Here is a 12,079-nt window from a genome sequence, read left to right on the forward strand (position 1 = left end):
TGGGAACAATAAATAGGAGTCTGCCAGATACACAGAGCAAGGAGAAGAGAGAAGGAAGGGCATTTCAGGCAGTGGGAACAGGCCTGAAATACTGCACACACAGGGCAAAGGATGCTGGATGGATGGGCCGTCAAACCAGAGGGAAAGAGGAGCACAGCAGAGAAGGCCCTGCTTCACCGGGCTAAGGAGCTGGGAGTCTATCCTTTGAGCAGTGGGGAAGCAGTCAGACTTGTGATCCAGAAAGTTCACTTGGCGGTAATGTGAAAAATAGGTTGAAATAGGGCGAGATCAGCAATGACTACAGCTGAAGGCAAAGCAGAGAGGATAGGCTAGTTCCCGTGACGTAAGAGCTCAAAGCGAAGACAGAACTGTTTGCATGAGAGCCCTTCTCTGGAGGATGGCGTCAGAAATACCAAACGCTAGATAAGTCATTCTTCCTCCTTGTCCTTGTTCAGCATCACCTTGCACTTCAAAATTTCCTGTCCAGCTTCACCTGCTTTCAGCTACCCACAGAGCCCAGTGTTCATGGTGCCACAGGTGAAGATAGAGATGGAGTCGGACCGTGACTTCACAGACACGGACAGATACGGAAGAGAAGCCGATGGCGAGACCATCCTCTAGGACACAGATTCCCCCAGACAGGGCACAGAGTGAGGGCATGGTTTAAGTCTGCATTGGGAGCATCTGGGCCCAATAACTTCTCTGAGACTCTTTCCTTGTTTACCAAACAGAGGGGGGTCACTCCGCTTGATAGAAAACTGGAGGTCTGTCAATGAGAAGTGCTTACGTGCAACGTTCTCCCCTGTACTTTGTAGCTATAATAACTAAAGCTAAATGTTATACCTTATTTTAAATGCAGTCCACCATAGAAATTATAACATTCCTTTTGAAATGAAAAAACATTTGCCTCCCCAAACTGTAGCTAAAGATAAAGGGGCAATAGTCAATTTTTATTTAAAATAAATTATCAGTTGAGATTTTTTTTTAAAAGGTTAAAGTATCTAGACGATCTTGAAAGAACTATTAAAATACTCGTACTTCAATAGACCAAGGTTGGAAAATTTGTTTTGCAACTTTGCATATTAAGAAATGCTTCAAAGGTCCTACTTTTTCATCTCATTCCCTTTTCTAAGTGTCGTAGGAAGAGCTGGAAGCATCTGCATTATAAGCCTTTCTCCAGCACAGAAGTGTGACTAGGGCTTTCCCAGATTGAAAAGCCAGTTCCAAACATCTGTTAATGAGAGAACCAACACGTTTGAGTGGATAAATGTTTTTAAAATAAAATTGTCCTTGTTAAAGTGAAATCTCAAACCACATGGTAAATCAACAAAATGACTCTTTAAATGGCTACCACTGGTTTTTCACACCCAGAATCACATTTCTTTATGCATTTGGGTTGGTCCTTCCTGCAAGTTTTCAATGCCTGATTCCCACACTCCCATTCACATGAACATTGTATGTTAGGCAGAGCTAACATCAAATTTTGGAAGGTTATAACTTTGCAATATTAGACTCGTACTTTAAAGGAATGATTGGAAGCAAGTTGGGTAGATTAAAACCCAACCCAAACCCAAGGGTTAATAATAAAGCAAACCCTCTCCTCGCGAAACTTAAGGTCAGTCTGTCTTCAATCCACATTAACAAACGCCAGCCGCGTTTATTTAATACCCACTGTGTGTCTGAAGCCACAATGCATCTGACATTCACCTTCTCAACTGTGGAGTTGAATCTTGAGCAAATGCAGGTGCTTCTACTTTATTCCTTTCCATTTTAAAGACAGGTGACACTCGATCAATAACACCTTGAGTACTGGACAGTTAACTGCCTCTGTGATGCCCAGAACCCAGTGCAGTGCCTGGTCTGTAGAATAAGTGTTTATTAAATTAAATCTCAGAGCTCCCTTCCGAGGGATACTGCCAAGAGGTAAGGCTCTAAGCCTCTACCACGTCCACTGAGAGCAGAATCTCTCAGCTGCTCACCACTCCAGAACCGTCTCGAGTTTAAATAGAAATTCTGTGTCTTCATCTGCACCAGTCCTGAGAGCTAACAATCTACGCTTAACATTTCAGTTTTAAAACTTGGCTAATTTTCAATAGCACTTTGTCCAAATTAAACTGTAGAAATTTTATGGATTCAGGAGTAAATGCGCTTGATTAATCAAACAAGCTGGAAAACTGTTAATTTTTTTGCTGTTGTAAATTGATCACTGTAATTTTCACTTTATATGTCATATATTTTGTATATACATGAACATTTTAATTTCGATAGCTTCACAGCTTGATGTATGGTTACTTCGTGCAGTAAGTCGGTACTTTTTTCCACTTGTAACTACAATTCAATAAAACTTAATCCTGTCTGCTCATCTTGCTCCGTGTTTAATAATTTAGGTAAGTCAGCAGGCATGGCTTCTGGACATGAGCTCCACCCATCTACAGAAACATCTCCAGCAAATGATCATCTTTCATCTCCAGCAAAGGAAGGAGGAGGGAGTAGGGCCACTCCCATTGTTCTTTCTTTCTGCCTCGAGCTGCTTGGGGCAGGAGCCGCTCCTGCCTGCGTGAACGCCCAGCCAGCCCTGGTGGAGGATACACAGGGCCTATCACAGCCCCAAAATGTGCACGGCAAATACCCCCCAATCCGTCACATCAAACACACATATTGAAAAATAATTACATAGATGTATATGTAGATACAGAGACAGAAAAAAAGAAAACTTGGCAAGCACATCAAGAAGTTCTTTGTAAATTGAACAATGTGTAAATTGAATGCATGGTTTAGAAAATACTCAGAACAACTTAGAAAACACTAAGAACAAGGGTAACCAGGTAAATGAATCTTACAGCGTAAGCTCCTGGCTGGGCACAGCCTGTTGGGCTAAGACTAAAAGGACGAGGTTGGCTTCTCCACAGCTCTTTACACCAGTTTAAGGCAGAGGATTGGCTGTTACCAAATTTAGGAATATCCAGATAGATTACATCCAGTGAGAAAAATGACCCACGTTAGGTCACAACGAAGACAGTAACAGGAAGATACAGTATTTCAGAAACTAATTCCACATCAGTCCAAAGTGTTTTATTTAAAAAACAAAACAAAACTAACTAAAAACTGCTTTAATCAGAAAGTCTGATTAAATTCAGTATTAAACTCAAGCTCTCAAAAACCTAGCAGGGGAAAGCCAACAGATGCATCAGAGAAAAGCAGGCAGCTGCTGACAATTCTTTGGTGGAAAAGTAAGTTGCATACTTGTGTCCAAGCTGCCCTCAGGATTATCAAACCCAAGTTTTGTTTTTCAAAAATAGGTTTCAAGATACATCAAAGAAACCATACAGACACTCCCAACAGTACAAAAATTGAACAATGAAGTTTAAATATACAGGAAAAGCCAAGTATGGCATTACACACAAACAATTTACAAATAAGCCTTTCGATCCTAGAAAACTAAAATGGGAGACCTCGTAAACGGTAACAAACATAAAGGAGGGCTCACGGCACATGGAGCCACCCTGAGCCAGGCCCAGTGCCTGCGCCGCAAGATGACAGCTTGGGATACTGCTAACGTGGAGTTTTTCTTCTGGTTATCATTCAATACATATATAAATTAGGGTACATTTTTTTTTACTCAATTACCATCATTTCTTCTCATTTACCCTTTCCCTAATTTTCTCTGGCAATTTTTCCTTTGGTCTGACCAGTTGAACTCAGAAGGTTTGGAACCTAAAGTGAGCATCAACCCTTATGGGAATAGCACTTGGGAAATGCAGTTCTAGAAAAGGCAAATTTTAACGGAAGTGGCTTGACAAGGTGAAGTGGCCATTCTCAAAGTGACGATGTCCCCTGTTAATCACTCAGTAAACGGCTTCTCGTGGCCAGATCACGTGACCCAGCATGACACTGGTGTGCTCCCTGGTGAGGTTCTGCAGAGTTATGCATGCAAACACCCACCCATTTAAGCTTTCAATAAATACAAAGCATCATTTTAAACCATTTCAGTAGAATAAATAAAAAATATTGCATTTCTATTCCTGTGTTGCCTCTTGAACTGGCCTGGAGTGCTGTTCATGACACAGACAACACAACAGTTAATTAGTCGCCACTCCCAGCTCCTTAGACTTCAGTACTTCCCGCTCTTCAGGCCTCAGCACTTTCTTGGCAGCAATAACGGTATTTTTCATGAGCATTGCCACTGTCATGGGACCAACACCCCCAGGGACTGGAGTGATGTAACCGGCCTTCTTCCTGACTTCTATGTAGAAACAGGACAGGCAACCACTTTAGTTATGGCAAAGGAAACGTATATATTTTAACATATCATGGAAGAAGCAAAGAAAAAGCAATAATATACATAACCACTTTCATACGTGTCAAAATCATTAAAAAAATCACACCTACCTTACTCAAGAGAAAAGGTTTTTGAACATACTAATAAAATAATATGCACATAATAGAGTTGTTCAATCACTATTTATACATCTAAATAAGCTATAATTCATCAGTCAAATTTTCCTCCATATTAAATCAATTTAGAAACATCTCCGTAGGTTAATTGTATGGGAGGGGTATCTATAATATTAATAAGCATTACCTCAATTAATACCTGCCTACAACATTTTCTTCATTTTACTCTATTTATTTACTCTATTTATTTAACTGTACTATTTGCCCAAAGCACTAAGCAAACTAATTTTCTGGGAAGTGAGAAGTAAGGTTTTTTTTAACTCAATCTTAAAGGAAAAAATCTGACTGCTTTAATAGAAACAGAAAGCTAGAAATAGGATTGATTATCAGCATAAAATTCAGATAAATAAATCTTAAGAACTGAAAGGAGAAACTGACAGCATATTCCAAAATCTCAAGAATATGGCTTTTCCCTGGACCATTTTAACATCCCAAGTTTGTGTCCTCTGCTCTCACTGTGACAATGAGAAATCGGTAACACTTTTTAGCAGACTCAGTGGTTTAGGGAAATTGCTTCATTAAAATTTCAGACTTGTTAAAAGTCATTCAGTTGTTCAATTATGAAATAATCCGAAGAAAAAAACAAACAGCTCCCTAAAAAGTTTATGCCTGCTCTCCATAAATTTATGATACAAAGACCTAAAATGATTCTAGAATGGCTGTAATTTTTTTAAAGATGTCTCTTAATTCTTGTGGATTGCGTTCTAAATGGTATTACCAGAGTAACATAAGTTTAAAAGTTAATGATCTGTCCTAAACGTTCATTAAAGATAATATTTATTGATTTTATATTTAAAAAAAATTATACCATTTACCTTCAAAATCCACATCTCCAACCAACTTGGGTTTAGCAGTTATGGGATCTTGAATTCTATTTATTCCCACGTCAATGACTGTTGCTCCCTCCTTGATCATATCGGCTGTGATCAGATTCGGAATGCCTGGAAGTGGAGGCAGGAATGATCAATTTACTACTGACAGAAGATTCCACCTGTCAGACTTTTATCTCACTTCAATTGCAAGAGCCCTGGAAGGACTAATTAGCTTGTTTTATAAAAACTGTTAACCAAGGAACCACTTAACCTTCATGTAGTAAACAGAAATAGCCTGAGGCTTTGGCAACAACGTTTACCTTCAAGTCTGCGACGGAATGCCAGAAACCAGCATTCCAACCACAGCTCTCTCCTCACTTTGGCAGGCAGCTCACAGTGTCCTTCCTCAGGGAAGGATGAATGGGATGGCAGGGAGGCAGGCAAATTCTAAGAGAAGAGCTCCCCCCTCACCCTTCTGTCCCCCTCGCAGGTGTTCTTACCTGCAGCGGAGACCACAATATCTGCAAGGATTGTATGTTTCTTCAGCTGCTCTTTGGGAGTGTATCGGTGAGATATTGTAACAGTGGCATCACCTATGAGTGAAAAATAGATGTCTCGATTTCTGAATCAAAGCTGGATTGGTTTAGGTTTCAACTAGTCAAACTTTTGTAAGAATTCAACATCTCTGAAAAAATAATTGATTAATTCATGTGCCATATTTTCTGGGCAGCTAATTGCCATTTTCTTTCTTTCTTCTTCTTCTTCTTTTTTTTTTTTTTGCTGAGGAAGATTAGCCCTGAGCTAACATCTGTTGCCAGTCTTCCTCTTTTCTTTTTTTTTTATGGTTGAGGAAGATTAGCCCTGAACTAACCACCTGTGCCAATCTTCCTCCACTTTACATGTGCATTGCCACCACAGCATGGATGACAAGTGGTGTAGGATGGTGCTGGGATCCAAACCCGCGAACCTGGGCTGCCGACCGGGAGCGCACCAAACCTAACCACTACGTCACAAGGCTGGCCCAGCCATTTACTTTTTAAAAATGAATACCTGATTTTTTGGTAAGTTTTGCCCATTGGTCCTAGCTCTACCCTTTGGAGTCAAATATAATCAAATTTATTCCTTATCCTATTTAACAGCCTTTTAAGAATTTTACCTTTTCTAAGCAAAATATCACTAGAATTTCTTGAGGTTTTATTAAAAAAACTGTGCTAAAAGATATGTGGAAATATATAGTTTTGCCATGATATCTGATACAATCATGTAAGGTCAAATTACGATAATCCATGTGATAACTCTGATCTGTGCGACTTTTCCTCAAATTAACAGAACTTGACATAATGACACATTACAGTCATATCAATCCAATCTTTTGCCATAGTCTAAGATTTTTTCCACCAAATGACACAGAACCGGATACTAACTTTGAATAAGGACTGCTCCTTACTCCAACTATCAGAGCCAGAAGTAAAAATTTCTAATTGTCTACAACCATGTTTATCCTCAAAACTCAAATTTACTTCTCAGGTGTCTCCACCTCTAAACTAGTTCCATAATAAATGAATATAAATGAACTCTCAGGAGACACGGAGCACAGCTTCTCCTAATAATCCAAAGGTTACTCCCCAAATATCTGTTAACAAAGTTACAACAAATACAAAGTGTAACAAAGTTAACACTTCCAAACATCCAAGGACAGACTCTGAAGCTTCTCACACAAGGGAGAAGAGGAGCCTCCTCTGAAAGCGATGTCCTTACCTCCAGGGCGTTCATGTGCCCCATCTGTGTGTAGCAACATTGCAATGGGCATGCCAACATTTTTTGACCTTCCAGCCACAACCACATTCTTCCCTAGGGTTGGAATGCCTATGAAAAAATATATATATTTGCATTAAAAGCAGTGCCAGACCATTTTAGAATGGGCACCAAAGGAAAAGAAAGGCAGATGGCCTAGGACGTGAATCTGATGGTGATAATGAAGGACGTCACCAAGCTCACTGCCTCATCAGTCAAGTGGGCCTATCACTTGCCACTACAGAATGTTACATGAATGTGCACTATCACCACTGTCAAAGCTTAGGTCTCCTTCACTGAGGCTTCTGTATTAAACAGTGAAAACAGTCAGAGGCAGCTGCTAAGAGGGGAAGGCTCTGAGGGGCAGGACTGGGGTCCTGGGGCAGGACTTCCTGCTCTTTGCTACTGCCTGAATTTTTACCATTTGCAAGTACTACTTTTATAACACTAACACAGGCATACAATTACGGGATATACCTACCAGTTCGCTTAATTATTTCCCACACACCCCAGGGGGTAGCCGGTAACATGGAATACTGGTCCAGACACATTCGCCCTACGTTAATTACGTGGAAGCCATCGACATCCTTGTCTGGAGAGACAGCGTCGCAGACCCTCCTCTCGTCAATGTGCTCTGAAAAAGAAGCCCGGGCAGCGGCTTTAAGTCACTGCTGCGTAGTGAGCTCTGCTTGACTCCAGCTCATCTGGTTTGTTGCACAAACCCGTTCCCCTTCTGCAACTTGCCCCCGTGATTTCCTTCTTCATCTGCACAAAAGGAACACACACCAGGCAAAGCCAAACACCTGTATCAAAGCCTCTCGTGCAGCTGCCTCCCTCCACTCTCCTTTGAATCAAGAGCTCGATACCAAATCAAGGAGGAATTGCTATTCTCAGTAGTCTGTCCCATATCTAATAAAACATTCACTCTCTTGAATTTACCTCCCCTTCACGTCAAATCCATAGGAGGGGCCGGGTTCATAGAGTAACCAAGCCTCTCCCCTCCTCAGAAGTCCCACACTCACCTGGAAGAGGCAGCTGAACAAGGAGGCCGTCCACATTATCATCATGATTTAGTTTATTGATTAAACTCAACAGTTCTTCCTCTGAAATTGAAGCTGGTTTCACAATTGTCTCACTGTTGATTCCTATAAGAAAATTTCAAGGTTAAAAAAATACTGAGGCCTCTAATGAGCGATGCTATGCTGCCTGCCACCGTCTTCTTCCACAGAGGTTTTTTACCGTCACACCACCGTGGTGGCCGAAAAGCTTGAGTGGTTCACAGGGAACAGAATAAAGTAGCTTCACAAATATATACACTAGAGGATGCCAGCTTGACACTTTCTACACGTTATTCTACGCAGCCCTCATCAACTTCATCCTACGGACAAGGAGACTGAGGCTCAGCAAAACTGAAACACAAGCCAGCTAGCGATGGGGCCAACTTTCCAGTCCCAAAGTCCATGTTCTTTCCACTGCACCTCCCAATGTCTCCCTCCCAATGTCTCAACTGCTACCTCCCACTGTCTTGAAAAGCCATAGCTTGCTATTTTCTAGAGGTTCTGAAGATTTTTCAATGAAAAGGACAGGAGGCCTCCGTCCTCAGCAATAAAGAATAGTGTTCCCTTCAAGGGCTCACAGTGCAGTCATGCTGCCCAGCCAGCATGCGGTTTCACAGCCCTTCGAAGGGCAGGGCACTCGGCTCTCAGACCACTGCACCCCAGGTGAGCGGGCAGAGGCAGAGCGGAGCCCACCCACCCGGAGCCTGCCAGCACACGAGGTCGTACCGAACCCGAGAACACAAACCTCCCATCAGCCAGACCCACGTCATCTGCATTCAAAACTCCAGCCACTTCTAAGCTGCACCATTTGCCTGGCTTCGGCATGGATTGTGGAGAAATCACAAGCTATTTCCCAGAAGTCTGAGTCATTTCCCTCAAATCTCTGACTCTGCTCGAGGCCACATCCCGAGGCCTCCTCCATCAAATGCTCACATGTCCCATCGGACACTCTCACTGGTGCTCAAGGTCACCTGTCCAACGTTAAGACTAAGGACAGAATGCAGAAGACCTCCAGAATACCAACCATACTCCTCTATCCTGGTCTACAGGCCTCCTTGGCAGATACAGCCCAATTTCTTTCTGACAAAATTTTACATACAGTCCAATCCCACTAGCCTCCTCTGCTTGGGTTTTCTAATCAGAAAAAGGAATAATGAATTACAATGGGGTTTGCCTCGGCGAAGCCTCAATGCCACGGCAGTCGGGATCTGAGGGTGACACATACCCACGTCTGCTGCTGCCCTGGTTTTGTTGAGGACATAGGAGTGACTTGCAGGATTCTCGCCAATCAGAACCACGCTGAGGTGTGGCCGTTTGTTGCCCGATGCCACCCACTCTTCGACCTCCTGCCGCACTTCCTGCTTGATCTGCTGGGCAAGCTTCCTCCCAGAAATGACAACAGCTTCATTTCTGCAGAAGACAACAAGAGCTGTAAAACCAAATAGCTTAAATTTTTGTAAAAAGTAAAGACCAGACTGCAAAAAAGTGTCATTAAATACCCAAAACTTCAAGTTCAGATTAAAATACACGTTGCCTGATCTGAGGGACAACGGGAATCTGCAGGACAGGTTCAGGGTGGTAAGTGTGTGTCCAGCTCCACCTTTAGGGGGATAAGGTTGATGGAGATAGTTGCTATCACTTATGTGAAGCTCAGAATGTTGAAGTAACTGACAGCTAGTACTTAGCGAAGCCGGGTCTCACGTCCAGCTCTGTCTGAATCCAGATTCTAGGCTCTTAATGCTACACCATCCTACCTCCTGATCGTTGACAGGCCAAAAAAAAAAACCAGAAAAAGGTTTTCATTGTTTTAATTTGCATTGTTTTGTTTGACCTCTCACCACCATGAGGTTAGTTTTTCCTATATGCTTACACGCCATGAGTAGTTTGTCTTTTGCCCGTGTTGTTAGCGTCCAGTCATATATTTCAAATCATTTCCCAGTTAGTCACTGACTTTTAACTTTTATGATGCTTTAAAATATATGAATTATGTTATACAGTTAAAACAATAAAGAACTGGTTTAACAGGTCAAACCTCAAGATGCCTACTGCTCCCTATACCCCCTTCTGGGGAAGACTTTCCCAGTAAGAATAAGGGTGGGGAGGGGGACAGAGGAGGTTCCATCTCACAGGTGGCAGTGCTCTACCCTGGGACCCCCCGGCCCACCCACAGCTGACAGACCACAAGTGAGGATCGGACGCCGAGGACAACGATTTCCAGGCAGTCCAGTTGGTGCAACAGCTTAGTGCAACATCAACAGTGGTAGTTAACTAGACCAATAAGAGCTTCTCTTCAAACCACATTCACACACGAGAACCACAGAGGACCTGTTATGGGAGGAGCAGAAGACAGAAAAAAGCTGAGACAGAGAGAATAGCAGTCACGTTCATGGTAGACAGAGCAAGCGATGAGAAAACTGCTGCTGGGGGTGGGCCAATGAGAAAACTCAGGATCTAGAAGAACCTCCAGTTCCTAACCCATGTTCACATCTCTGAAAGGCTGTCTCCTCCCGATAAGAACTGGTTACACAGCTCCTTCTGGACTCCAGTGTGGAAGATTCCTGGTTTTCTTATTTCCACACATGTCCTTACAATACAGTTCCCATTACTTACGGTAGGATAAGTACCTCTTCCTTAAACAAAGAGATCCCCCTGAAAACAAGTCTTTCCCTTTAGGTTTCTGTCCCCAGGATCGTGAGGAACGCTCCAAACTCAAGACCAACGACACATACAATTGTCTGAAATATTGAAACAATTTCTCCTTATAGCACATATTCAATTCTCAGGGACAACGTCAAGGTACTGGTCAGATATGGTCAGATGTTATTAATTCTCAAGACCACTCTTAATTAAAATGGAATTTTAAGGCTTTAACAGACTTCAAGCATCAATGCCTCCTTGTCATTTGCATTGGGGTTAATACCTACTTTAAACCAGATCTCAATGTCTTAGATATAATGCGGTAATTTTATATCTAAACTTTATATTAATCTGTATTTGCATCGTGGGAGGTATTAGGAAGATATTGTAACTTTATAGCAGACCAAATACTTTCACCCTGATTGTATGTAATGTTACTAGCATAGCACAAAATATATGATAGCATTTTATATATACCCATGGTATATTAAGGAATTGAAATCTTGTTAATATTTACAAATCCATTTCAGAATTAGAATTGAAAGGGACTTCATTAAAAGGGCTTTGCTGATACAAATACCCCAGTAACATTCTGGATCTATGTTAGTACCAGGAATACTCGCTCCGGCCCAGAAATGCATTCCTAACCCTGGAACACTAGAGAGCGAAAGACTACTTGCAAACGGCTTACGTCAGTCATTTACATTGAATGAAATAACATATATAAAATGCCAGGCATATATATTCAATAAAAATTAATTTCTTACTCTCTTCTGTTGGTTAGATTTATACACACACATAAATATATATCCTTAATATATAATAAATATATTTATCTATTTATACACTCATAAGATATAAATATTCAGTGAGGAGAACTCAGATTACACTTCATTAAAAAGTTTCTTTTGCTGGGAGCTGGCCCCGTGGCCGAGTGGTTAAGTTCACGTGCTCTGCTGCAGGCTGCCCAGTGTTTCGTTGGTTCAAGTCCTGGGCGTGGACATGGCACTGCTCATCTAACCACGCTGAGGCAGCATCCCACATACCACAACTAGAAGGACCCACAACGAAGAATATACAACTATGTACTGGGGGGCTTTGGGGAGAAAAAGGAAAAAAAAAAAAGTTTCTTTTGAAAGCAATAAGAGAAAATGGCAGCCACACACTTGGGCTAAGAACGACATACTAAAGTTAAGGACACAGGGCTCTGCGAGAACCCAGTGTTCCAAGTCACAAAGTCAAGTTCTGGATGTTATGCCAATTTGCTTAAAAAAAAAAAAAACTGTCAAAGAGTAACAAGAACCAAAACAAAGCCACAATGCA

The 12,079-nt window shown here is 41.8% G+C and overlaps 2 protein-coding genes across 24 annotated transcripts in view; one reads left to right on the forward strand and one right to left on the reverse strand.

Annotated features, from left to right (window-relative positions):
- Positions 1 to 2,362, forward strand: part of SLC4A5 (solute carrier family 4 member 5) — a 116,456-nt gene extending 114,094 nt beyond the window's left edge. For all 6 annotated transcript variants that reach the window (XM_070572338.1, XM_070572339.1, XM_070572342.1 and 3 more), the window contains one exon: positions 456 to 2,362. The gene's annotated coding sequence lies outside the window, so the exon portion shown is untranslated. The remainder of the gene's footprint in view (positions 1 to 455) is intronic.
- A 688-nt stretch (positions 2,363 to 3,050) lies between these two features.
- The window catches only part of MTHFD2 (methylenetetrahydrofolate dehydrogenase (NADP+ dependent) 2, methenyltetrahydrofolate cyclohydrolase), a 91,054-nt gene continuing 82,025 nt past the window's right edge, over positions 3,051 to 12,079 (reverse strand). For all 18 annotated transcript variants that reach the window (XM_070572360.1, XM_070572347.1, XM_070572353.1 and 15 more), the window contains 7 exons: positions 9,345 to 9,529; positions 8,084 to 8,206; positions 7,543 to 7,695; positions 7,026 to 7,133; positions 5,768 to 5,860; positions 5,271 to 5,396; positions 3,051 to 4,243 (listed from right to left, as the gene is read on the reverse strand). In XM_070572360.1, coding sequence (XP_070428461.1) covers positions 4,080 to 4,243; positions 5,271 to 5,396; positions 5,768 to 5,860; positions 7,026 to 7,133; positions 7,543 to 7,695; positions 8,084 to 8,206; positions 9,345 to 9,529 — 952 coding nt within the window. In that variant the 3' untranslated portion in view covers positions 3,051 to 4,079. The remainder of the gene's footprint in view (positions 4,244 to 5,270; positions 5,397 to 5,767; positions 5,861 to 7,025; positions 7,134 to 7,542; positions 7,696 to 8,083; positions 8,207 to 9,344; positions 9,530 to 12,079) is intronic.

The sequence above is a fragment of the Equus przewalskii genome, chromosome 14 (assembly GCF_037783145.1).
Source record: "Equus przewalskii isolate Varuska chromosome 14, EquPr2, whole genome shotgun sequence".
NCBI classification, from domain to species: Eukaryota; Metazoa; Chordata; class Mammalia; order Perissodactyla; family Equidae; genus Equus; species Equus przewalskii.